Genomic DNA, 26435 nt, shown 5'->3' with positions numbered 1-26435 from the left:
AAAAATAATGATGCAATTTGAAAGTAAACTTTGCTATTATTTGGAGATCTTTGATTACAAGGTTTGGGTAGGCTTAGGTTGGAGGATTTGAGAAGAAGAAGGGTGGTTGGTCTTGGATGGAGCTTTGAGGGCTGTTGATGCTAACTTTTGAGGACGATCGGACTTGGACGGGACGATCGGAACCTTGAGTTGTTGATGAAGATCGGCGGAGCTTTGAGGTAGTCCGACAGAGCTTCGACTTTGAAGAACTTGAGAGGGGCGATTCTCTTGGAGGGAGGCTTCTCACTCTCTAATTCTAATTTTGGGAGAAAATCACCAAGTGATTTTATACTGGGCTTTGAATATATATATATATATATATATTCAATTAAATAGAAATTTTTAATAGATAATAATTTATTTGGTTCCAAACAATGAGAAAAAATTCTAAGACAACTAAGAGACTTTTGACCCACAAAGGGACCAAGCACAGACCCTAGAAAGAATCAATAGGGTCCATGATCACATTTCTTGGAAAGCAAAGATATTGATGCAAATCAAACATATGCACTTGAGGGAAGTTGATCAAGTGATCAATCCTAAGGCAATAACTCTAATGAGCACTGCAAAACCCAAGGCCAAGACCCAGGTGTACAACTGTAAGGTCAAAGGAAATGTCTCCTAAATTAAAAGACTTGGTTTGAGAGAGAATTGTATCTGGCCAAGAAAAAAAGGTCTCTGCTACATAAGTCAATTAGAATTTACATATATATTTGAAATTTGAATTCGATTCAGATCTGTATCCATTTAAGGATATATATGATTTGTATTCAATCTATTAACATCTCTGATGTAGCGATTTGATTCAATTAGTTTCATCAGGCAACACAAATTCTCACACGTTGAAGAGGATCTCGTTCCTTGAATTCTCCAATTTAATTACTTGTTATAAAGCACCGAAGTATAGATTACTGTTTTTTTGGGAGGAGGGGGGTGTTGAACATGAAGGAACACTTATGAAAGCAAAAGAGACAGATTTCATCACCTAACCATACGTGTACCGTACACGTAAGGTAAGTCAAGGGGTCGGCGGTAAAACAAGAATAGAAAGAGATCCAGTTGAGCTACCGAGAAGAGACACTTCAAGGGCCGTTGGACGGTACAGTGGTTACCCATAATGGCCCAATGATCAATGGTTTTTCCAAAAAAGATTCCAGTCTGACGACTCAAGGAAATCGAATCATTTCACTGGGTCCGGAGCCACCTATTCTCTCTTATATTATTGGCCGGGTTAGCTTGGATCGACATCTCGGGGGTATTTCTGTAAGAACACTCGCTCCACTTTCCTGTGCGGTGCAGATGTGCTATTAAGCTGACGTGGCGGATTCATTTCCACGTCAGTATCTAGGCAGTTGGACCCAACTGCTACCCCACTCCCCCGAATCTCGATCAGGAGTCCCGACACAGGCATAGGCGATCCTTAATCCTCTCCAGTGACTTGAAAGTAACGGAAAGGAACCACGACAGGTCATCACTCCTCAGGTAGAGGATCTTTTATTTAAATTTAAAAAAAAAAAAAGAGAGAGAGAAAGAAAGAAGAAAGCATATGCGAAACCTTCATGCAGGAGTCATGCACACCAAATTCATGCCAAATTCAAACTCAAACTCAAAATCAAAGAAGTTCAACGGTTCACTTCCTGCCGCGTGTACCCAACTCCATATCCCCGCCATCCGTGACAGATGGGACGGTCAGCTTTTTGGGCAACGAGAAAAGTCTTTTTAACCGTCGGATGAACATCTACAGTTAGATCGACGCGTGGAAATCAATTGCAGGTCCAAGCGGGCAGATCTGGATGCCTTTAAGAAGCGGTGCTTCTGCTCTCCAGTTCGTCGTTCTGTCGAGGAGGGCCTTCCAAACCCTCGTCTATCTTCTTTTGTTCCTTTTTCCTGTTTTTCTTTTTCATTTCTCAGTTTTCTTTTAGCTTTTCGGTTCCAGCCTCTCTCCGGCGACTTCTCTGCTTCTATATGGTTCGCCAATCGCCTCCGTCGCAGACATCTCGCCGGAGATTCGCCGGAGATCGACCGATGTGATAGAATTTCGTACATGAATGGCGTCTGCTCTCTTAGTCAGTCGAAATGAACCGTCTTGGGGAGAACGCAAGGTTTATATGAGGAAACACCCTAACTCTAAGCCTCGCCTGAAGTCCAACCCTAACCCTAACAAATTGATCCATGACCACCACCACCCAAGCAAGATTCATAGCCGTCAGGCTGACGAATCGGCGGTTTTCGTTCCGACTGTTTCTGATGACTCGTCCTCCTTGAATAGGAAATCCATCAGCCTCAGCAACCGGAGGGAATCCTCTGTCGGTGGCTATGTGTCCTTCAATATTGCGGCCTACTCAAGAAGAGAGCTCAAGGAGCTCAAGAAACGCTTGATCTCCGAGCTAGAAGAGGTCCGGAGTATGGCCAACCGGATCGAATTGAGGGAAATTCAGTCCAGATCTGGTTACAGCGCCTCTCAGTTGTCCGGAGGCTATGGCGCTAGGGAGGTCACATCAGCCACGCGGCCACCTCCTCTCCACCTAAACCATCATTCCTCGTTGGATTCGCCCAAAGAGAAACGAACACCCAAGGCAAATCAGTATTATCGGCAGTCTGAATTTGTGACGGGAAAGGAAAAGACGCATACTGATGGCAAGAAAGTTTTAGGGAGCAAACGTCCTCTTCCCTTGGTCTCTGGCAGTAGCAGAGATCCAAAGCGACCTGCATTGGACCCTCCGTCCGGAAAGCTGTCGTCCGGTATCATGAAACGATGCGAACAGATCTTGTCCAAGCTGATGAAGCATAAGCACGGGTGGATTTTCAATGCCCCCGTTGATGTTGTCGGCATGGGTCTTCACGACTACAACCAGATTGTCAAGCAACCTATGGATCTTGGGACCGTGAAAACCAAGCTCGGCAGGAACTTCTATGCATCACCTGTTGATTTTGCCTCCGATGTGCGGTTAACCTTCAAAAATGCCCTAATTTACAATCCTAAGGGCCACGATGTTTATGTAATGGCGGAGCAACTGCTGGCTCGATTTGAGGAGATGTTTGAACCTGCGTTCAAGAAATTCCAAAACTTTAAGCGGCGAGAGGTTCCTGCTGGGGATATGCCAAGAAACTCATGGACTGCAGTTCCAATCCCAGAGGTTGTCGCGAAGAAGCCTGATCCTGTCTCAATCCCCAATGCGGCTGCTGCATCAATCCCATCACCAGCGCAAACCCCCGCACCAACATCAGCTTTTGCACTGGCGAGGCCATTGTCGACAGGAAGGTCAGTGACTGGGAAGCAGCCAAAGCCGAAAGCGAAGGATCCAAACAAACGGGAGATGAGCTTTGAGGAGAAGCAAAAACTAGGATTGAGTCTGCAAAATCTCCCTCAGGAGAAAATGGATCAGGTGTTGCATATCATAAGGAAGAGAAATACTAATGTGGCACAGCACGGGGATGAGATTGAGCTGGACATTGAGGTTCTGGACACGGAAACGCTTTGGGACCTTGATCGGTTTGTGTGCAACTGCAAAAAGATGATGAGCAAGATCAAGAGACAAGCGTTTGCAAGTAACAACCAGATTCCTGCAGGAGAAGGAAGCAAGGTAGTAAATTATTTTCTTTCTAATTGTAGAACCCAATTGCTTGATTTTCGTCCACTCTTTCTGAAGCTGATCATTGTTTTCTACATTGCAGTCTCCCAAAAGTGTGATGCCTGAGGCCTCAAAACCGGAGGCCACAGCTGGAGCAGTTTCAACTTCAACAGCAGCTGCTGCGAAGAAGATTAAGAAAGGCGAGACTATGGAAGAGGATGTGGATATTGGGGAGGAGATGGTGACAAACAACTTTCCTCCTGTGGAAATTGAGAAAGATGCTGGTGGTTACGCCAGCAGATCAAGCAGCTCCAGTAGTTCTAGCAGTGGTTCTTCCTCGTCCAGTGGTACGGGAACTGTGTTACCCCTCTATTTTGTATACCCCTTGCATCGTTTTAACTCATCTCCATTGCAGAAAGAGCTTAATTTGGGCCTTTGGGGTTATTGCAGGTTCGTACTCGGGCAGCTCATCTGGCAGCGATTCTGACGCGGATGACGCACAATCACCGTGTCCGGAGTTGAAAGGCTCCCCTAGGACCAAGGAGGAATGATGTGCACAATGAAACAACTTGAAGTCGGAGGAAGACGAGGCAGAAGAGTAAGTGATTGAAGATGAGATTGATTTGGGTACAGGTACACAGACCACTCACTATCCATACCCCTTCTAGTGTATTTGCATTCTTCACGTTTATGAAATTTTGGAGTCTAAATACTGGTTGTTCTTGTTGGTTCGGTTGTTGCAGTTTTTGAAGGTGAGAGGAAAGGTTGGTTGGTTACTAGGTGGCTTTGTTTCGCATGTACCATATGTGTAAAGATGAAGAACATGTTAGGGAGTGCAGAAGATGAAAACAAGTAGAAGAGATGGAACTGACAAAATAGTGTAGCTTTTTTTTTTTCCTGCTGCTTTCTGTAGAAGAACAGAAGCACAAGAGAAGAAGGGATTACAACAATACCTTTTTGTAATATACACAACACCATCAAGGATTAAATCAAAAAGCGCGTGATTTTGCTTGCAATTAGATAGATCCTCATTGGGGATTAAAGTTCTTTTAAGCCTTCAATTTTGATGAGAGGGGCACAGATGAAGGAATGTGCAAGCCACTGCCTTTTTACATGTTTGCATAATTAAGGCGAATGAACAATAGCCGGACTGAGGGTATGATGAGTAAAGAGGAATATTATAAAAAAAGGAAATGATGATTTGTTTTCACCATCACTTCTTGGTTTGGTGGGTTTAAGGGAACGGTCGAGGGAAATTCACATGATGCGTGGCCCTGTAATTGAGTTGGTGCCATAAGCCATGGATTTAATAGGTCTCTCAAAAACCTTGGTTGGTGGTGTGGTCCTCCCACAAGGAACGAGAGCTGAAACTGTAGACGATCTCAAGGTTTCATTTTCATCGAGCCTGAAACAGAACTCGGGATTGAAAGACTCACCTTCTTTATTGGGGTAGAATGCGTTAGCCTCCACCTGTCTCTCTCCCCCCTCCCCATAATAGGGGTTAGATATGTCATTTCATAAAAGAGTGAGAAACACAGGGAAGCCTAGTGGCTGCGTACTTCCTCCACATCTCAAACAGAGGTACTCTGTCCGTCTAGTGTTCCACACGCCCTAACTAATAATAGTCTCATACCCATGACTTATTATAAATCAGAAACACCAAAGTAATACTATCTTCAAAACAATGTTCCAATAACACATCATCTAGCAAGCTGGTTATTCTAGTGGCCTTCTCTTTTTCTGGAATGTTAATTGAAAATCTAACAGATGACCAAGACTGAAAAGAATAGAGAAGGCCCCCATTTGGATATTGGAAGGAGCACAACATTTGAACTGCATTTCTCAGTGCTTGTGTCTTTCTAATACAATGCACCACAATAATATTCACCTATATAAATTTCAAATCGATATACCCTGATCAAGATTACAACGTATATACACATCTAACACTACTTATAAGAAACCAAATGAAATGCCATATTGACAAGAGACTAAAGGCTTTTAACTTAAAAGGAAGAAGAACATTCAACAATGGTGATTGCAGTCTGATGTAGGCTATCACCGATATTCAAGGAACTACTTATGCGGCACATGGTCGAAAATTGCAGTCACACAGGCTCAGTCTGAATGCAAGGGAAATAAGGAAGAGAAGTGAAATCAAATCAAAATAAAAATGACAACTGTCTGTAATCATTACCTAACATAATTGTATAACTAACAACTTCCAAATCTTGATTGGGGGAGACATCATATGGTAACTAGCAGAGAAACAATTACAGCTTGATGGGGCATTCAGAATTCCGACTCTGTGTCCAGCATCATGCTCCAAGCTCCATTAGCTAGGGGGTTACTTCAAATATTCTGATGCATAATGAAAATTGGAAATGGCCAGTATTGGTTAAGCATGTCCAACTGAAAGATTCCCATATCACTTCTTTGACAAGTGCAAATTTAGTTCTGACAGTTTATTATTATTATTATTATTTTTATTTATTAGGATTACAGTATATTATTCACCTTGCCATTGAATTGTCACTTGATGAGTAGGCTCTACAAAAGAGAGTTAAAATATTTCCACGAAAAAACTGAGGATTTTGGTAACACTTGAAAGGCCAGAATACTGATGGGAATGTTTTGGAAGCCAAAATTGTGAAGGTTAGAAGAAAATTTAACAAGCAAAACTTTTCTGGGTACAGTTGATGCTATTATTACATACAATTCTAAGAAACCAATTAACAGAATTCAGGAATTAATAGAATATACCAGTTACAACAATCCTGGATGGCGAGCACAATAAAATGTAAATAGGAGATGGGAGCTGCTTAGTGTGCTGGAACCTCTCTTATGTTCCAAGTCACCTGGATGAAAGACCTTTACAGAACAATCATTTGCTACCCAGGGTTGTACCAAAAAACAATATGAAGTACTAGCTAATTTTAGCTCCAGAGAGGATTTTATGGGTTATCCTAGTAAACCGTACAGCAGATCAAGATATAGGGTTTAAGTAACCAGGTAGATCTAGGTTTAAGGGTTAAAGGTTGTCCCTGGACTGAAAGCTAATATTGCAATGGATATCAACTGGATCGCAACAATGATGAACATAAGGAGGCCACTAGAGTCACGTAGATGAAAAAAATGCAGGTTCAGAGAGAAATGATTGAAATCTCCTTCTATAATCTATGGAGTTTCCACTTTTATGCTGCACATGGGCCATGGTAGACATTGGAAAGGTTATGGATTGATGGTTGCAGTGTGGTTAATGTTTGTTGGTAGACAGGTAAACAATAAGGTGAATCAATGTAGTTGCAAAGTATTCAGAATTAATCACAGCAAGGCAAATGGATGTAGTTGCAGAGTGCTAATAAGAGTTGTAATCCTCATAGACCAACTATAGTTGGACCAAATGAGAAACCAAAGAAAAAATTATTACTTTTTCCTTCTTCTTCTTCTTTGTTTTCTTTTTTTTTTTTTTGGGGGGGGGGGGGTGTGGGGGGAGGGGGAGAGAGGGGTAGGGGCACATACTTTTCCTTGAAATTTTCCTTCACATGATTTTTACCCACTTCATCTAAAGGCAAGAAATAGAACTCAAGTTCCATTTGGTCCTCCTAAACACAGCTGCCAAACCATCTTCCAGCTATTTATTTATTTACATTCACTTTTCATGGCAATTTTTAAAGAAAATAACAAAACCTCCAAACCCAATAAAGCAAGCCCCATCTCCAAAAATGTGTAATTATCATGGACTCATGGTAACAGGACCATCTCCTCCTTAATCATCTCTATGTTGTCATGAGACAAAGCAAAAGAAGGAACAGAGTACAAAAGGAAAGATATCAAAGTCCAATTTTGTAAGAGGTGATATGGATAAGAGAGGGACCCTGTTCTTAGGCCTCTAGGTAGGCATTAAATTAGCTTAGTTCAAACTGGTTTAAGGTTAGAATCAACGTCCTGATAATTGGCCAGCTAAGCAATGTAAGGCAACATCCCATGTGTGAGACTCACTCATTCCAATTCTTGAATAACTTGTGAACAAAGAAGCGTAGGGTTGCACCATTTATTCACACCAACGGCAGGGCCATTGGAAACAGGGCTTAAACTAGCAGACCTAAAAGATCTCTTTCACTTCACAACACCAAATATTGTCCCTACCAAAACAGCTTCCTATAACTGGCAGAAGTTGGCAAGTACAGTATCATAAGATATCAAATGTGTTCATAGAACATCTGGACAATATATAATGGACAACATGTGATATTCTGATAGTCTTCGCATTCACTTAGAAGGTTTTAGCCGTAAAGTATCTTAATCTTTGTTCCTTCTTAGTGATTACTTGTATCATTTTGTGAATCTACATCATTACCAATCATCTTGCTGGGAAGAAAGAGAAGAAGCAGCAATACAAATATCCATCACTCTCTCTCCAATTCTCTCTTCTAATTGATTAATATGTAACTTATGTACCCCAAGGTAATTGGTGCAATATGAAGAATACCATGACCCTTCAAGCAGCAGAGGTGGAGGTTAGCCAGAAGAATAAAAAGCAAACAGCATCATAAGAAATTGAATTTAGGTTTGAACACCTCCAAAAGAATGCCTCTGAACGTACAATAGCAACTTTCACACAGCACCCAAGTATAACAGCATGTCCCTGATGAAGCCTCCAAGATATTAAAATAACTATAAATCTGAACTCGACTCAACACAATTCTGCCTTATCCCAACTAAATGTGGTCAACTACATGGATCTTCTTTCTTGAATCAACACTATTCAAACTCATACTTGTTACTGGTGGCGCTATGCATGTCCTTCCTCACCACTTCTCCAAGTCATTTTAAGCCTACCCTTGTTCCTCCAATCTTAATCATATCACCTCTCTTAACTGATGCATTCTAAGGCCTTCATTGCAGAAGTTCATATCACTTCAAATGACTCTCTCAACTCATCATGTATCGGAGTTACTTCTAAATTAGCTCTAATATGAACATTCCTTATTTTATCTTTTCTAATTTTATCACTCATCCATCTCAATATCTTCATCTCAGCTACACTAAGTTTGTTTACATTTTGATTTTTTCTGCCCAACATTTGGCTCCATACATCATTACTATTGTATAACTACAAATCTCATTTTCCTAAATTGGAGACCAACGCATAACATCAATATAATATTATTATCTATTTTTTCACCAATGTAAAAAAAAAAAAATTTTAAAAAAATTGCAACATATTACATTCAGTTTATAATAAGCTCTTCAGAGAATCACTTCGTAAGAAGCATTCCCAGCCAGCTCAACATCCACACTTCATCCAGTTTCCTGGAAAACATTCAAGATAAGCAAAACAAGTATTTCAAAGCTCGTTTTGTAATCAACTAGCATAGATAATAGTATCATTTGAAGATACCTCCTCCAGGGCCTACCATCCTAGAGGATTCAATAATAAGCAACTACGTAGTTAAATCTAGACCAGAAAATGGCTGAAAGAAGCAGTCTAGAACTGGAATTTTCCTTTTTGTCCTTCACACTCTGACCGCCCAAACAGCTTCATCAAAGATATCATTACACACACCATCTCTGTTTTTGTTAAAACCAACTGCATTTTATAATCTTATGTGGTGATACTCAATTTGTTTCCACTTTAAATGTTATCTAGACAATCTACTTATCATTTTAACACCTCCCCTACCCCACCCCCACCAAAAAAAATATTTTTTGATCAAAGAGAATGGAGCTAGATACATTTTGTCACATTATACAGGAAATAACAAGAGTTTTCAATTACGCTAGAAGTATTCATATCCAAACCAAACCCCACCAATAACCCCCAAGCCCTCTCCACTATCAACAGCTTGAGACCTAACCACGAAGCCTAGGGTAGCACCTCAAGTATTCAATAGTCCAACACATTCATTCTTCCGTTGTTCATGGAATAGTGAAAATCACTAAAACCCAACCCAACTCAACTCAACTCAACTCAACTCAACTCAACTCAGCACAGCCTTCCCCCAGCTAAATAAGGTAGGTTACATGGATCTACTTTCTCCAATCAACTCACACTTGTAAGTTGTAACTAATCCTAAGCTATGCATGTCTTTCCTCACCATTTCTCCTATAATTATTTTAGGTCTACCCTGGCTTTTTTAGTTCCTCCAATCTGAATCATATCACTCCTCTTCACTAAGGGTTCAAAATCCTTCATTGCACAAGTCCATACCACCTCAAATGACTTTCTCCCAACTTTTCAGGTATAGGAGCTCCTAGATTAGACCTAATGTGTTCATTCCTTTTATATTTTCTAATTTATCACCCCTCCATCCCAGCATCACTGAAACCCAGAAACCACATCCCCCCCCCACCCCACAAAAAAAAAAAAAAAAAAAAAAATACATAGACAACATCAGGTCCCACAATGTGAAGGGTTTCGGAAATTAGGTAAGCAAGGGATAAAAACTTTAGGGAAAGGGAAGATTGCGTCAAACTTGTAGTTGATCAGACAAAGCCAGTTCTAATAACATCATAAACTAAGCTTCAAGATTATGTAACAGAGTACCCTTCAAACCAGAAGAATTAAAGCACTCTACCTGTAGAGAATACTGCTTTTGTTCCTCGGAGAAAAAGGGCAAAGAGAAGGAAGAAAGTGTATCCAACAGTTGGATCCCATTATATTTATCAAGGTAGTGACCAGGTTTAATTATCTCAGAAAACTCATCAATTCAATAACAAGAGGCAGGAGAAAAGCCTGTTTGATCTTCATTTTAGGAGAAAAGGAAATTTCTGGGGTTTTCACAAGCATACCAGATAATCTCTGATGGTGGAAACTTCTCGGATATCAACCTTCAACCGCAAAGAACACCGAAGTCGAAAGTGGGAACCTGCATTAAAATGAAGAAGGAAGATTACCCAGATGGCCTACGCATAGATTCATCAAAAGAGCTTTGGAAATTAGTGGGTTAGGTATTATTTCACTCACTCTACCCCAATTCCCAAACCCCACTAGATGTCATCTGGACAAGAATATGTTCCAAGTCTCATTCACAAATCTCAACGAGGTGACTTTCATATAAGATTATTAATAAAAAATAAATAAAAAATACTTTGTAGATTCCCTATAAGATATGTGACCCTTCCAATCAAAGGATTGGGGGACGGTATCGGTATCGATATCATATCTTCTGATACAGATCCGATACTGATCCGATCAGATCGAATCAGTGGGGATTGGTCGGTTTTACTCTGATTTTTTTTAAATGTGTTAATTTATTACTATTTTACCCCTAAAACAATATAAATACCGATCCGATATAACCAAACAGCTGATACAATACCAATACTTGAAACCATGCTTCCAATATATAATAAAGATACCAAAGTTGCAAGAGACGAGATAGGGTACTTATTCGATCCTTTTGTCGTTATTGTATCAGTCATATTAGTATCGATCTATAGTATGATACCACCGTTATGTTAGAATCGAGTTCTAGCATGGGAATGACCTAACTCTAATACCATGAACTAAAACCTTTTGGCCATTGGTAAATAAATCTTTTCCTTTTTTATATATATCAAAATTCAATTTAATATGCTGGATCTAAATTAGTGTCAATATCAAAAATGACTGATACCAACTCTAATACCATGAACTAAAACCTTGTGTGACTAATGTCCAAACGACCTCAGGTTCATCTATCTACTTAGGATATTGGACCAACGGAATGACAATAAATTTTTTATGTGCATATCTATATTTGTTTGGGTTTAATGGATTGATATTCTACGAATGTATAAATCTCAAGGCCTTTATCAATACATCAAATTTCAATCCAAACAAAAATTGTGATGTAGTAAGGAAACCACTAAGAACTTTAAAATAAAATTTCAAAAATAACTGAAATTCCAATTAACATACACATGGAGGTATTTGATTGAATTAGATAAGAGATTTTGATATATGGCTAATATAAACTATATTATTTCTATCTAACAATTAAATGCTTATATAAATATGGTGCAAAGAGGCGTGCTATACTGGATTTTTTATTTTTTATAATTAGCAAGATTTGGAGTATTTTTATAAATAATTATACATAATAGGTGTAAAATCTGTAGACCAGAATAAATATGATTATAGATGAATACTTTCTTCTTTGCCTTTATTTATTTATTATTATTATTAAATTTTTTTTTTTTGGAGTGATAAATTCTAATCCTGATAAGGACAACAGTTTCTTTACAGAATTTAATATAAAATAAATTGCACAGCAAACCAACAAAGACAAATACAACGAAAGATAAGGATTGGAAAACATGAAAATCTCACAAAGTCAAATAGGGAATAGCCCATTTTGGATTTACAATATCTCCATTTCATTTATAATCCCATCAAAAAGTATATCTAACTTCTTAAAGCTAAAGAAAGAATCTCTTTACTTATGGTGATTAGGCGTTATGATAATGTAGTGTGGTTTAAAAAAGGAAATGGTTAGATGATAATCTTGTTTTTATTACTCTCGTTTTAGAAAAGCGATCAAATAAACAAGTTATGATTGGAGCAATACACGGAAGGGCGTCACATGTCACATATAATTGAGGTGGGTTAAAACTTGGAACATAAATGGCCTATGTAAATAACAAAGACAAGAGACTCATTCTACTAACATGCACTTCATGGCATTTTCAACCCTATATTGTAAGGAAGGAGTAACTGAGACCCTAGCGTTATGGATGAATTCTCCTCCATGGATTGATAAAGTTTTCTCCCCCTTCCTACCCTCTCCCCCAAAAAAACTCCGATTATAATTGATACAACTAATTTCGAGGATATTGATACCTCATCATTTCCAAATAGAATGGAGCAACTATATAGAGTTCAAGGAGCGTAGCTGAGTTTGAGAAGAATTGATGAATCACAATATGGACTTTTTCATCACAAAATATGGTAACTTAATTAAATAATGCTATAGGATTTCCATGACCATTATTGTGGGAGGAATCTTCTACGCAAAACCAATCAATACCTAAAAAAATTAAAAGTTTCATCGACAAGAGGACCAACATGATTTAGAATGGAGAATTAATATCAATATGAATGTTGTATGATCATAATATGAGAGAGTGTGGGAAAGGATCATCCAATACTAACACGAATCCACCAATAGTATTATTTAAAACCATGTTCTTCCTTTTTTTTCTTTTTTCTTTTTTCTTTTTTTTATTAAATTGACCCTTACTTATATTTGCTAAAGAATAAAACTAGAGAAAGGATGGAGACAAAATCTTTATAGGGAGTTCTCTACCACAAACACAACCCCACCCCTCCCTTCTCTCTAGAAGAAAACAATGGCCTTACTTGTTAACTGATGACCCATCACCTTTCATTGTCAACTTACAATCTCTCCCTTGTATGTTTTTCGAGTGCTTTCATGTTATAGCCAAGGTCCCCTACCACTTTATTCTATGTAGTGCATAATCACTTCCTAGGAGCCAACCTGGAATTGGGACCCTGGAAGGTGGCATATTAGGGTACCTAGTATTATATTATCTTTTCTAAAAAAATAAAATTTTTATATTATTATAATGCAATTAATAATAGCCAAAGCATCTCACTATCTCTTTCTTGCTTTTCCATTGTTTAAGTGGTTTGGATACTTTTCTACCCCCAAAAAACAAGAGGCTTCAAAACTTTTCACAATAGTTGATGAGTTTTTTAATTTCATTACTTGCCATTAGGTATATAATTTAGGTGGTCCATATTATAAAGGGTTTCTTAGTTTTCACCTATCTCATTGATCAAAGTTTAATCGAAAAAAATATTTTATACTAGCTAATAGTGTATCCAAAGTATCATAAAATTATAAATGTGACATTAACGTTTATTATTGAATATTATTATTTGATATTCTAATACATCTCTACAAGTGCCATTTAGACATTTTTTTTCTTCATAATTTTCGATAATACTGAACTTTGATGCATTATATAATTAGATCGAACTGAAAATTACCAATAAAAATGTTGCAAGATTATCTTTTGATATGGACCACCTTTTTATTTATTTTTTTATTTTTTATCATGCGATTTCACAATTTTCTTTAATCAATCTTATGAATATTATTTTTTTCTTAAAAAATATGATTATTGTTCGCATCAAATGGTACTTTTATAGAGGAAATTCCACAATTGTAATTTGTTTATTGGGATAACAGTGAGGCAAGTTGCCAAACTAAATGGATAGTCATCCACATTGTTCCATCTATGTTGCACTAAATTTCTTTGGTCTTCAGAACTCGATACCTCCTAAAATGTATGGACTTAAGATACCTTAACCTCGTCAACTATGTTAATGCAATTATCATTATCAATAGCATTGCATTGATTTGTGTTGCCGTGAAACTTCAGCTTCTCCAAGAGCTTAACTTTTTTCTTTTTTTTTGGTTGTAATCCAAGTCCCTAACTCGAGTATTGTCACGAAGTCACAATATAAGAGATCTAATATAATAAGAATGTTCTCAAGATTATGAAAAAAAAAAGGAGAGAACTTTACCTTTTTATTTCTTGCCAACCATACCGACCCATTCCAAAAAATATATACTATATATATATTATATAAAAAAAAAAAAAGACATGCAAAAGTCAATGAAACGATGGAATAGATTGGATCTCTCCAGTTTCCTACCAAAAAAAAAAAAGGCATTGGTTGTGTCCAGTCATTGGTCCATCGAAAGAAAATAGAAAAGGATGGGGGAAATTGGAATCGACCTCCACCGATACGAATCTGGATTAGTCCGTATCCATCTGGATCAATCAGTATTATCCATATTTTTATTACAGAAACTGACAATTTTATCCCCAATCTAATATCTGATCTAAGATTGGTCAATTTCGATATTGCTCTTACATGGGTCGATCCAATATCAATATATAGAATCTTGAGTGGAACTATGAGACATGCATGGAATAAGGCAGCAATATCTGTATTGATCAATTTGATTGGTATTAGCATGATTAATATCTATGGAACTTGATTCTCTGCAACACTACACGCCTTATTACGTAGATTCAAGGTTAGAAGTGTCTTGGGTTACATGGCTAAGGATTTCTAATATTTGGAGCTGCATCACATGACCTGTAGCACTATAGAGGACTTCGATCCCTCCCATGATACTAATATGAATAATTGGTATCAATAAAAAAAATGGTGGTATTTTTTGATTTTTCATTGATTTGGATTAAGACGAATGGATATCAATATCATGAACTAAAACTCTAAAAGCCTATATATATTTAATCAACATTAGAAGAGAAAAAAATAAAAATAAAAAAGAATTTTTTTTTTTATTATATTTTTTCATGTTTTCTTTTATATTTTACAGGTTTTGTTGTGAAAGGAAGAGAAAACTTCACAATCCCAAAATTCAAGAGAAATTTTAAAATAAGAAGATTGACTCACATATCAATCACAAAGAGAAAACTTAAAAAAAAAAAAAAAAAAAAAACAAAAAGTACAATCTGTACTTTTTTTTTGTTTTCTTCTCTTCTCTTCTCTTAACTACCAAACATAGCCTAGGCCATTATCTCATATTCGTATTAATCAATTGAAAAGTATTAATCAAGTGGAAGTTGCTCAAGTATTTATAAATCTTCTTGTTAGGCTATTCACTATTTATTATTAATTTCACCCTCCGCGTGAAATCCTGACGGTGCAGTTAAACAATGCATGGGGCCCATTTAAGTGAACGGAAAGGCGGAGCCGCGGAGAGGAAAGGGCGTGGTGTATATTAATATAACTGGAAACTCCGAACCACCCCCCTCCCATGTGTCCCCTATACTATAAAATCCTTTCTATACTTTCCATCAAATCAAACGAGTTAGTGCGTCTCTGCGAGGAAGAGAGAGAAACAAGAGAGAGAGCGCGCGAATTACAAATTGAAAAAAAGGCAAAAATTCCATTCTATGCAAAAAGGTGTTCTGGTCTTCTGGAATTGGAATACTACTCAGAGAGACAAGATTGCACGAAAGAAGAAACTTCTTTCACACTTCTCCCACCCGATTCCGACATTTCTTCTTCTTCTTCCACGGTCCCTTTCTCCACCTCCTTCTTCTTCTTCTTATTGGGTAGTGCTCCGAAGTCCAAATACTAATCCAGTAAAATCCTACTTTCTCTGCAATCCAATCAACTACCCATATAATTATAAGGATATATTTAAATATTATCAATTTGGTAAAGCTTTTTCCTGAGGGAATTTTAGTAAAGTAACTCAAAATCGATATTAAATCCATCTCCTACTTCAATCCCCACAAAAAACCCAGTGTGTTAAGGTGGATGCTTCTTCTTCTTCTTCTTCGTCTTTGTCTTAGTCTTCTGCTCAAGAAGACGGAGTTGACAGAGCGGGATTGAAACTATGGTGGTCCGGAAGGTCGGGAAATATGAGGTGGGTAGGACAATTGGAGAAGGGACGTTCGCGAAGGTCAAGTTCGCTCAGAACACAGAGACTGGTGAAAGCGTCGCCATGAAAGTGCTAGACCGTAGTACCATCATCAAACACAAGATGGTTGACCAGGTTTTCAATTTACTTCTATTTTCTTCTCCTGTCGTTTCCTTTTTGGGTAAAAAAGAAGAAGAAGAAATTCTGTTTCTAGTCGAGATTGTTTGTCCTAATTTCTAGGGTTTCTGTATCGGGCTCCCTCTTTTCCTCAGTGGAACCCAATTGAGGATGACCCGGGAAGACATGGATCTTGCTACATATAGTGTGTGTGTGTCAAGTAACGGACTAATGAGAGGATGAGATTCGACGGCTTGGGTCTTTTTTCTGTCTTCTTCTCTTGAAATTTGCTGTTTTTCCCTCTATTTTTGCTTCCACTCATTAGAGTTGCCTTAGCCTTTTATTAGTTATTCTTAGAATCAAACGCAAGCTGGAAAACCCCATCAGTTCTGATTTCTGTTTATGGCCGTGAAGTCCAAATCTGCTGCAAAATTCTACTCTATTGTGCATTAATAACCAATCATTGGCAGCTGATGTCGCCTCTCTCTGCTGCAATTTCCAATTACGTATGCTCTAATTTCTGATGTTTTGTCTGGTCTTATCTTTGACCTCTATATTGCCTATGGCAATTGGCTTTTCAGTGGTGAACCTTGTGGTTAATTCTGACGTGATTTTGAACCTCCTCTTTTCCTCGACCCATTCGGACTATATTAATCACAGTTATTGGTGGGTTTTGGTACATTTACTTATTTGAAAGGTGGTGGAACTGCAACATCTGGAAATGCTCTTGTTTTCATTTCTGAATAAGGAACAGCCAACTGAGCTCAGTCATGTAATCCAATTGGCTCCATTCATCAACCATGAGTTGCTAATCCAATCTTTGGCTTACCGACGAAATAATTTTTTTTCCCCACCTCAGAAGTCGATTTTCCTTTATTCTAATTTTCATTATTTTTTTCTTCTTTTCTTCTTCCTTCTTTAATGAAACCTTTCAAGAAGAAAGTGTGGCATGTGAGTGTTGCATTGATTTGCACCAAATAGATTTTCAAACCGGATAAATTAAAATTAAGTCAGAACAAGTAAAAACCAACTCAATTTTCAGAACATACACATGCACGAAATCATGTTATATTATTTTTTATTTCTGAAAAGCAATTTTCACACCTCTTTTCTTTCTAGATCTGCTAGCATCTAACAATGACAGCACATATGCAACAAAATGTGAAATCTTTTTGCTTTTATGTCCAAATACATGAAGTTTAACACAAAAATGCAGCCTATAAATGAGGTCAGAGTCTTGATTCCTCAACTTAAAAATCAAATGCCATTTTTTATCCAAGCCAATATACATATTGGCATTTTCGGTTGGGCAGATGCACTTAATGATGAACTTATGGGATTTTCATTCTTCAACCGATACTCAACTCTAGGAATTATGTCAAAACCAAAGTAACATCTAGATGGACCAATTTGATGTTCCTGTGACATGTCGAGATGTTGCAAAGCCTGCTGATTGTAGACCAAAGAAGCAACGGCTAGATGATCTTAGATCAAAGAAGCAACGGCTGAGATGATCTACAACCACTCTCTCCTGGTGGTGGAGCTGATTTACAATCAGCCTAGTCTACAACCACCCTGCAGTCAAGCTGATTGTAGAGCACCATTTTGCATTGGTGATCTACTCTCTTACTGCGGTCAAGTTGATCGTAGAGCACCCTACTTCCTTGCTGGAAGCAACTTGTTGAGTCCCATTCAAGCTACAAGGGGCTTTGTAGTTGCTTCCCCCCTTCACCTCGCCATGCCTCGGTGCTCAGCCACACCCCACGCTTACGGTCTAATCACACTGTCCTTATTTACGATGCATTTGTCTCTATTTAGAGAGAAAACACCACACTCGCCATTCACGCACTTTTCTCGTTCTGAAAGCCAGCTTTTTCTTCTTCTTTTTTGGGGGGGTGTGTTTGGAGTTGATTTAGAATAGGGTAGAGGATGAAGAATAAGTTCTAGTTGAATTGGGCTTTGAGGCAGGTTTTAATATAAGGTTGTGATGTCCTGCTGAAAAGAAAGGTTGTAAGTGTTGACTGTAATTGAAATTCGAGATCTAAGTCCTCAAGAGGGAGATACCAAGGATTAAGTTCTGAAGAAACAAATCTATCTTGGATTTAATAGGGTGTGGCTATTTTCTACGGACAAAGTTTATGGGGTGCATCTCAGATTCCTAGTTGTTGTGAGCACACTTATCCTGTGTGCAGTACAGTAAGTTTTTGTGCCTTCTCAATTTGTGGACGCAGTGCTTTTGCAGAGCCTTCTGGTGGGGTCTGAAATGATACATATATGTGTGTGACTGTATCTAGTTTAGTGTCTTGTGGATATGATGGTTCTTATAAACAAGCTTCCCATTTGCTATGGTTCTGGAATAGCAACTGTCTGATCGTCCTAATCCTAATTCACTAAACCTTGGATGAAGTTTATTCTTTGAAATTTGAGAATTATGAGTTCATCCTGCATTAGATCAGAAAATATGCCAGAGATTTGTTTTGAATTTTAAATTCTTTTGTCAGCCCTCATCGAGCAGGCCTCTCCACCCCCTCCCATTTATACCTTGTGTCTATGGATGATTTGATCTGTCTCTGTCCCTTGGCTTCTGCTGTCCATTGTTGCAACTAATGCTCAGTGAAGTGGTTTCTTTCACTTCTGCTTGCAGATTAAGAGGGAGATATCCATAATGAAGCTTGTTAGACATCCATATGTTGTCCGTCTACGTGAGGTATGCTGACACTTTTCACATTAAACTTTACTTCTTAAACCCATTCTCCTTCTCCTTGAAGATTGGTTATTTCTGCAGATTGTGGTTATTTGTGCTTTTATCTAACCTTAAACAGTGGTTTACTAGGTTCTTGCCAGCCGTACAAAAATTTATATAATCTTGGAGTTCATTACAGGCGGTGAATTGTTTGATAAAATAGTGAGCCTTCTAGCACAACCTCTAAGTGCCAGCCATCTTCTTTCTTGTCCTTCATTATTGATTTTGTTCTGTTTGGGCAGGTTCACCAAGGGCGATTGAATGAAACTGAGTCACGAAGATACTTTCAACAGCTCATTGATGGTGTGGATTATTGCCACAGCAAGGGAGTTTACCACCGAGATTTAAAGGTCTTCAATGTCTGGGTGTTGGAAATCTGTTTTGTATTTACTGTTGAACAAACCCCTAACAACAGTTTTGTTTAACTTTTAGCCTGAAAATCTTCTGCTGGATTCCCAAGGAAATCTGAAAATTTCAGATTTTGGCCTTAGTGCATTTTCTGCCCAAGTAAGATCTTCATAATTTCTTTTATATTCATAATTACTGGGAAATACTATGAGCTTTAATTAATTGCTTTAATGTTTATGATCAGGGAATTAGCCTCCTTCGTACCACCTGTGGGACTCCCAACTATGTTGCACCAGAGGTACCTATCATAGCTTCTGAATTGAAGATTACATGCGTGCCACATGTGGTTATATTTATGTCCAAGCTACACAGCTTACAAACCCTGCATGTTTTGCCTTAGGTACTCAGCCATAAGGGTTATGATGGTGCTGTAGCAGATGTCTGGTCTTGTGGTGTTATTCTTTATGTTTTGATGGCAGGATATCTCCCATTCGACGACATTGATCTCACCACTCTTTATAGTAAGGTATATTGTTTCCACACATGTATCTTGTGCAACTTACCACTACGGTGACATGTTTCATTTCAAGATTTGTCTTCTACTGGTTAACTATTTCATTTTGCTAACACTCTAATGATAGATTGCAAGGTTGGTGTCCCCACATTTCTAATCTGCACATTGACTAAATTCATCTCCATGGTTATATATCACAACTAACACAATCTGATGGGTTGTATTTTCCTACAGATAGAGCAAGCAGACTTTTCATGCCCATCCTGGTTTTCAGTTGGGGCAAACTCTCTGATTCAAAGAATTCTGGACCCAAATCCTGAAACTGTTAAGTATTTGCTGAATGATATGTTCTCATTTATTTCTCAGTGGGTCCATTTCCATGAATTATTTTAATATGGTTCTTAATCAAGATCCTGAAAACTTTGGTGCCTTTAGCTAATGAGGATGTTTCTTTTGGAGATATATGTTTCATAATTCAAGAACTACTTATATTTTTATTATTTTTTCCCTCAATTTATTTTTTCTAGGGAGGGAAATTTATAATGTTCCCTTGTATTATTGTAAGCTGTCTAGCTGGATATTACTTTTTATCAAAAGAAAGTGAACTGTGGAAGAAATCTAATTATAACTCTAATTCTAACTTTTAAGCAATTATAAGATAAAAAAATATCCATAGAAAAGAAAGGATAGAAGAGATTGGCGATATTCTTAATATGAGGAGCTTAGGGAGTTAGCCTCCTTCATACCACCTGTGGCAATGCCACCTCTCCTTAACATGTTATTAATAATTTATTCAAATATTTAGTGAACTCATTGTAATTGATTTGGTTCCTATATGTGAAATTTTCAGCGCATTCACATTGAAGAGATCAGGAATGATGAATGGTTTAGGAAGGGCTATGTTCCTGTTAGACTTGTTGAGTATGAGGATGTTAACCTGGATGATGTATATGCTGTTTTTGATGATCCTGAGGTTGGTAAGGCTTTCAACACTGCTTGTATAACTTATGTAATTGGAAGTGTCAGTTAAAAATCTTGGAGGAGTTATATTCGTCGTCCTTTTGGTAATGGGTTTTGCTATACACATTCTACTCATATGATTGCAGTAACGGTGGTACTTGGTCCTTCTATACATTGGTCTATTTATATTGGACCCCTTTTGTTTCTTGGCATAATTGGTGCTTTGGACTCCTGTAGGAGCAGCAGGTTAATGAGAAATCTGGGAAGGAAGACATGGGTCCTCTGAATCTAAATGCCTTTGACCTAATCATTCTCTCTCAAGGGCTGAACCTGTCAGCATTGTTTGACCGTCAGCAGGTGCAATTTATCTCTTATTCACCAGCCAGTCATTTATTTGATTTATTTGCCCCTGAATTGCTATTCCTATGTGGCTGGAGTTCTTATGCTATGACCTTTTCTTTAATTTGAAAACAATTTCAAAGGAACGTGTGCGGAACCAATTTGCACATCCTCCCACATTTCACTGTTCCTATGAGCAGTGAAATGTTATAAATAGGCCTCCCATTGTTAGGTTGAAATAGGGACCCTCCAATTGCCAGAATTAGTACTCTGGCCGGAGGGAACCTACTCCCTTATTTCAGTCAACACATTCTCTTGGTTTGTTATGTCGATGGCCAAGCTACTAATCTTTTTCTTTCACCAAAATATGCTGTGAAGAACTTATTATGGACCCACATCCCATCAGCTATGGCCATTCTGAATCAAGTATTTTTATCTGATCCTTAATTGAATTAAAATACCTAATGGATTTTTTCTATACTGTACAGGACTGTGTGAAGCATCAAATGCGCTTTGTATCTCAAAAACCAGCAAAAGTTGTTCTGTCAAGCATGGAAGTCGTTGCACAATCAATGGGGTTCAAAACCCATATCCGTAATTATAAGGTTGAACATTCTGGCTCACCTTTTCTTTTTTGCTTCTTGAAATTATGTCCTGCGTTGCTTTGTTTACTGCAATTATAAATCATACTTCCATAGCTGTCTTTTGGTTGGAGTACTGTTTGGGTTTAAGTAATAATCTACTGAAGGATGTTAAGAAAAATTGCTGTGTTCATTGCTGTTTTTGTTCCATTTATTCTGTTGTATCTTCAAAAGAATCAAAACAGAGAATTTCTTTATGCTTTTGTGTTATGGCATACTCTGCAATTTGATTTAGGTGATATTTATTTGTTCTCCATTGATCTTCTTTTTTTTTCCTTGCACTGGTTACCTGCAAATGCTTTTTGAGATGCTTGTCAGGATTTTTAGGGCTTATGTAAATGGTCTGGTTTGTGGGAGGGGAAATGTTTGAAATTGAGGTTGAAATTAGATGTGACTAATTTAACGCATTTCCTAGATATCCAATGGTTGGAGTCACAATATCACTCTTCCACATGGCATAATGAGATCTAATGATAATAGGTCCTTGCCATTGAGATACCTAAACTTCCGTAAATAATACTATAATAGTGGTAATTATTTCTCCTAAGGTGAGCCGCCATTAATTCTGGTGGCCGTTACATTTATGGATTGCGTGATCATGGTTTAAAAATCGATATTGGATCGGTCAAATTGGTTGATTTGATCGATTCTTGCCCATTTTTATCAGTTTTTGGCTGATTCTGATTGATTCCGATCAATTATTATTGAAATCAGCACTGGCCAATTCAATTATTAATTCCAAGTTTGGAGCCCTATTCATGATGCAGTTCACCATGGCAATGTGTTTGTCAAATAGTACGAGATCAAAATGGATAGGAGAGGTAGCCAATGATATAGTAGTGGTGATTCATAGTTGTCTATGATTATGGGGAATATGAACATGGTAAGTTAGTATCATTTCCCCCTCCCTTCCTGTCCATGTGGTTGTAGGGTCAGTATAAGACCCACAGGACTAGTCTTAAAAGAAAAATAAAAAATTAGAAAGGACTAATCAGGCCAAAGGCATACCCGTTGTTAGTAAAAAAAAAAAAAAAAGAAGGTTTCCCATTCAATTTTTAATTGGATACAATAATCAGATTGAGTTTCTGCATTAATTAAACCGCTTGCTTTATCAGTCTTAGTTCAACAAGGAAAAAAAATTTATTGGCAGAGGTGGTGTTTTTTGGTGTTATCTACGTGACTGTTTGAGATTTAAAAATAACCGCAAGCGTACGGATCAGTGTAACTAACGGGTCGAACACAGGGAGAGCAGCTACTTTATTTTAGGCTTTTTCTAGTAATGCGAAAGTGCACAGATTAATGATTGTGATATAATTCTAACTACCTCCCTAAAACACATGCATCTAACAACGTCCTAACCAACATATCTAGGGAAATTGGAATTGAAATTACAATAAAAATTGAACGACCTAACCATTCACATCTAACCCTAACCATTCGTCATCTAGGAATTTAATTACTCAAACCACGCAATAGAAAAGCAAATAACTGAAAGTAAGTGCTGAAAATAAATAGTACTGAAAAGTAAATAAATAAAATAAAAATGGGAAGAAGCTAGAGAGAGGCACATAAGTAGATATCTTTACTTAGCTTGAGGGATGTACCATAAATAATACGAGCTTTCCTACTTGACCAGAGAGTACTCTTATAGGGGCTTTTTTACTTGGCTTTAGGGGAAGGGATGCAATATAAATAGTCAAAATAAAATGATGGTTCCATAGCTAGAGAGGGGCAAAGCCAACACATAATCTAACCATGAACCTTAGGGGAAAGGGAGAGCAATAATGTAAAATTGAAAATTTAAAACCTAATTCAAGAATGAAAAGGGTAGTAAGAAGAGGGAATGAGAGGGGGGTGAGAAGACTACTGTAGAAGCCTACTTACTTGAACTTCAATACTTGAACTTGGAAACTTGATTGAGATTTGAAATACTACCAATACTAAAAACCAGATCTGGAATAAACCAAATCTGAAATTGCTAGTACTAGAGAAAACAAATCTGAAAGAGAAACTTGAACTTGAACAGAGATGCTTCAAAGCTTGGATCTTGTCACCTAGATCTAAACCTTGAACTAGAAATTAAAATTATTACACATCTGAATAACTTAAATAACATAACCCATAAAAATAAAAGACATTGCATTAATGAAATAAAACCAATTACAAAAGTGTTTAAAATAAGAAAAACTAAGAAGAACTTGAACTAGAACTAGAAGGAGAGCACAACTAAAAATTAGCAAAAAAGAGAGCAAGAGAGGGACACCCCTTTAGGGTTTGGTGGACTCCCTTTTATAAGGAATATGGGAAAGAGGAGGATGTCCAAGGGTGGAACCCCTTGGTTGATTTTGTGGTGAGGTGGAGGGAGGAGAGAGAAGAGAAAATGAGAGAAAATAGGAAGTAGAATGTTCACACGATTTTTTTTTTCTATTTTTTTCTCTTTATTTTGTCTCTCTTCTTCAATCTTGCGCAAAGCCCCCCTCTTGGACGATTTTATTCCATTGATTAGATCGATTTGGAGACAGCCAAGAGGTTTAAACTTGAGACCTCCTAATGAGGAAGAGATTTTGCACACCACAACTCACCAACTACGCTAGGTAGTTGTTACCAAAAATGAATTTTCAATCACTTAAGGGTGTGGTCCATCGATCCTTGTTGGGATTTGGAATATTCTTTATACCCCTGGGATAACTGTAGACGGGCTGGTTCTGCATCTTGGTTTAGTTCTGATCCATTATTCTTTTTCTGGCCTGAAAAGAATAATTACTTGTACAGGTGACCAAACGGATGTGTACTTTAAATTAATCACGTTCATCTTGCTCAGAATTTCGTTATCTTCACAGCCATGGAAAGAAACTTGACCTCTTTTCGTGTAAAATTAGAGATATGGCGCCTAAGTTTGATATCAAAATTAGAACCCAAAACTTGGGCACCATTTGATAACGTTTTTGTTGTTTCTGTGTCTAGAAATAGTAGAAACGACTTGTCACGTTTTCAGAAACAAAAATAGAATTTTTGGTGTTTGATAAACCTGTTTCTCAAAACGTTTTTTTGCAGATAAACCCAATAGTATCATCGGATGCCCAAAAGGGAGAGAGAGTTCGGTTGCCTCGTATAGATTTAAATAGTTGAGAGATTTATCGGGCACAACAGCCTTCTTTTTCTCTCAAATTCGTTTCTAGAAACGACGAAACAAGTCCGACTTGTTTCGTCAAAGTCGTTTCTAGAATTGTAAATAGGCATAAATTTTGATTTATGTTTTTAGAAACGGGTGAAACAGAACAACTTTATCAAACGCTTTTTAGGTTGTTTCTCTGTTTCTGGGAACAAGAAAATGCGAAAACGGAACATTGTCAAACGGTGTATAAATTTTGCTATCACCTGGCTTGAAGCCATTTTGGATCATATGGACCTTCTTTCATAGTGGTTTTATTGGAAGGTGATTTATAATTTTACCAATCAATATTACTTCTGGGTTTATTTGAACCGATAGATCATGTTAACTTCTCAGATGAGGGTAGAAGGTCTTTCAACGGATAAGGCTTCACATTTCTCTGTTATTTTGGAAGTAAGCTCTCTGCTTGGATCAATATCCATTTTTCTCCCTACTTTCTTCTTTTATTTGTTTTAAATGTTTAGTTTTGATTTTTCAATTTATTTCTCACCTACAAAACCCCATCGTGAAGCAGGTTTTTGAAGTTGCTCCGTCATTTTTCATGGTGGACATTAATAAGGCAGCTGGAGATGCAGTTGAATTCCCCAAGGTTAGATGCTCCTTGATTTTCATGCTCCTACAGTTATTTGTTGATTAGTGCTGTTTTAAACTTGTAGTGACCCAGTAAATTTTCAGTTATGTGTTTCCACTGGTGAAGTTCTTTATTTGGTTTTATCTTCATCTGATCAATCTAGTTGACCATGCAAATCTCTTCTCTTGGGCCCTTGTCCTAACTCAATTCTTTTTCCCCCAACCCCCCAGACCACGTTTTCTCTTGGTTTAATGGAACAAACTTATCATGAGCTGCATTGTTTTTCTGAGTTGCAGTTCTACAAGAAATTTTGCAGTAAACTTGAGGATATTATCTGGAAACCACCAAATGAGACCAGCAAGTCATGGAAAACCAAATCAACGAAGCGCTAGTTTTGTTTTCTATAACCTCTCTGTGCTTTCACGTGTAAATATATGTTGGATTGACCACATTATCTGAGTGGATGATAAATGCAATTTTGTGACTCACAGGTTGCGGCAGCTTGTGTGCAGTATATCTAACGCATATTGGATATGTAGAAGTAGAACTCATTTATCATATTTTGCATTGTCTGTGCTTGTTTGTTGTAAAAGGCCATAGATGAACTCATAAAGAGATGAAAAAAGTTGAGTTCCTCAGTTGAAATTTCATTAGCTTTGGCAAGTTCAGCAAATTATCTTAGCAGAAGCTTTTTAATGAGATTTTGTTCCATGTTTTGTCTTTACTTTTCCCCATTTTCTTTTTATTTTTTTTTAAATACTCAATGCCATATTTGATTTAGGAGGATTTATAATTTCAAGATGTGGACGATACTGTTGGATGGACAAAGCAGACTATTTCCTGTCCGATGGATATAAATATAATGTGTGAAATCATCAAATCAATTGTGCCCTCTTTGGATGTTGCTATATTCTCTATCCCCAGTACTCCCCTCCAAAAGGCAAAAGAAAGTGTCATCTTTTTTAATCGATATAGGCCCCAGGGCTCATTATGTGAA

At 37.5% G+C, this 26435-nt stretch overlaps 2 protein-coding genes and 2 long non-coding RNA genes across 6 annotated transcripts; 2 read left to right on the top strand and 2 right to left on the bottom strand.

Annotated features, from left to right (window-relative positions):
• Positions 1 to 1881: 1881 nt before the first annotated feature.
• LOC122073570 (transcription factor GTE7-like) lies at positions 1882 to 4627 on the top strand. Its single transcript, XM_042638164.1, has 4 exons — positions 1882 to 3623; positions 3715 to 3958; positions 4062 to 4244; positions 4355 to 4627. The coding sequence occupies exons 1-3, from the start codon at positions 2088 to 2090 to the stop codon at positions 4160 to 4162; spliced, it is 1881 nt and encodes a 626-aa protein (XP_042494098.1). The 5' UTR covers positions 1882 to 2087; the 3' UTR covers positions 4163 to 4244; positions 4355 to 4627.
• Positions 4628 to 5591: 964 nt separating this feature from the next.
• Positions 5592 to 10669, bottom strand: LOC122073571. Its single transcript, XR_006138828.1, has 3 exons — positions 10582 to 10669; positions 10407 to 10483; positions 5592 to 5972 (listed from the first exon to the last, which is right to left on the bottom strand). It is a non-coding gene; the product is annotated as an uncharacterized LOC122073571 (long non-coding RNA).
• LOC122073572 lies at positions 7108 to 10399 on the bottom strand. Its single transcript, XR_006138829.1, has 2 exons — positions 10193 to 10399; positions 7108 to 8927 (listed from the first exon to the last, which is right to left on the bottom strand). It is a non-coding gene; the product is annotated as an uncharacterized LOC122073572 (long non-coding RNA).
• Positions 10670 to 15449: 4780 nt separating the features above from the next.
• LOC122073936 (CBL-interacting serine/threonine-protein kinase 8-like) lies at positions 15450 to 26088 on the top strand. 3 transcript variants are annotated; one of them, XM_042638663.1, is made up of 15 exons: positions 15458 to 16168; positions 18795 to 18857; positions 18984 to 19055; positions 19136 to 19243; positions 19326 to 19400; positions 19486 to 19539; positions 19642 to 19767; positions 19990 to 20079; positions 20606 to 20728; positions 20953 to 21072; positions 21543 to 21659; positions 25204 to 25260; positions 25382 to 25456; positions 25735 to 25829; positions 25930 to 26088. In XM_042638663.1, coding segments are annotated over exons 1-15 (1335 nt in total). In that variant the 5' UTR covers positions 15458 to 16009; the 3' UTR covers positions 25931 to 26088. The 3 variants fall into 3 exon arrangements, 2 of the variants coding, with proteins under 2 accessions (XP_042494598.1, XP_042494597.1); XM_042638664.1 differs by lacking the exon at positions 25204 to 25260 and having other exon boundaries at positions 15457 to 16168; positions 25735 to 26088; XR_006138928.1 differs by lacking the exons at positions 25204 to 25260; positions 25382 to 25456; positions 25735 to 25829; positions 25930 to 26088 and having other exon boundaries at positions 15450 to 16168; positions 20606 to 20732; positions 21543 to 21627.
• Positions 26089 to 26435: the final 347 nt, after the last annotated feature.

This window comes from Macadamia integrifolia, chromosome 3 (genome assembly GCF_013358625.1).
Source record: "Macadamia integrifolia cultivar HAES 741 chromosome 3, SCU_Mint_v3, whole genome shotgun sequence".
Classification (NCBI taxonomy): Eukaryota; Viridiplantae; Streptophyta; class Magnoliopsida; order Proteales; family Proteaceae; genus Macadamia; species Macadamia integrifolia.
Note: the sequence above shows the minus strand (reverse complement) of the source record. Positions and strands in the feature narration are given on the sequence as shown.

Bases quoted from the DNA above. Each gene is read 5' to 3' on its own strand.
- LOC122073570 (XM_042638164.1), top strand. From the start codon at position 2,088: ATGGCGTCTGCTCTCTTAGTCAGTCGAAATGAACCGTCTTGGGGAGAA. The intron at 3,624-3,714 runs GTAGTAAATTAT...TCTACATTGCAG, and splicing joins CTGCAGGAGAAGGAAGCAAG to TCTCCCAAAAGTGTGATGCC. The intron at 3,959-4,061 runs GTACGGGAACTG...GGGTTATTGCAG, and splicing joins TGGTTCTTCCTCGTCCAGTG to GTTCGTACTCGGGCAGCTCA.
- LOC122073936 (XM_042638663.1), top strand. From the start codon at position 16,010: ATGGTGGTCCGGAAGGTCGGGAAATATGAGGTGGGTAGGACAATTGGA. The intron at 19,768-19,989 runs GTATATTGTTTC...ATTTTCCTACAG, and splicing joins TCACCACTCTTTATAGTAAG to ATAGAGCAAGCAGACTTTTC. The intron at 25,457-25,734 runs GTTAGATGCTCC...TCTGAGTTGCAG, and splicing joins ATGCAGTTGAATTCCCCAAG to TTCTACAAGAAATTTTGCAG.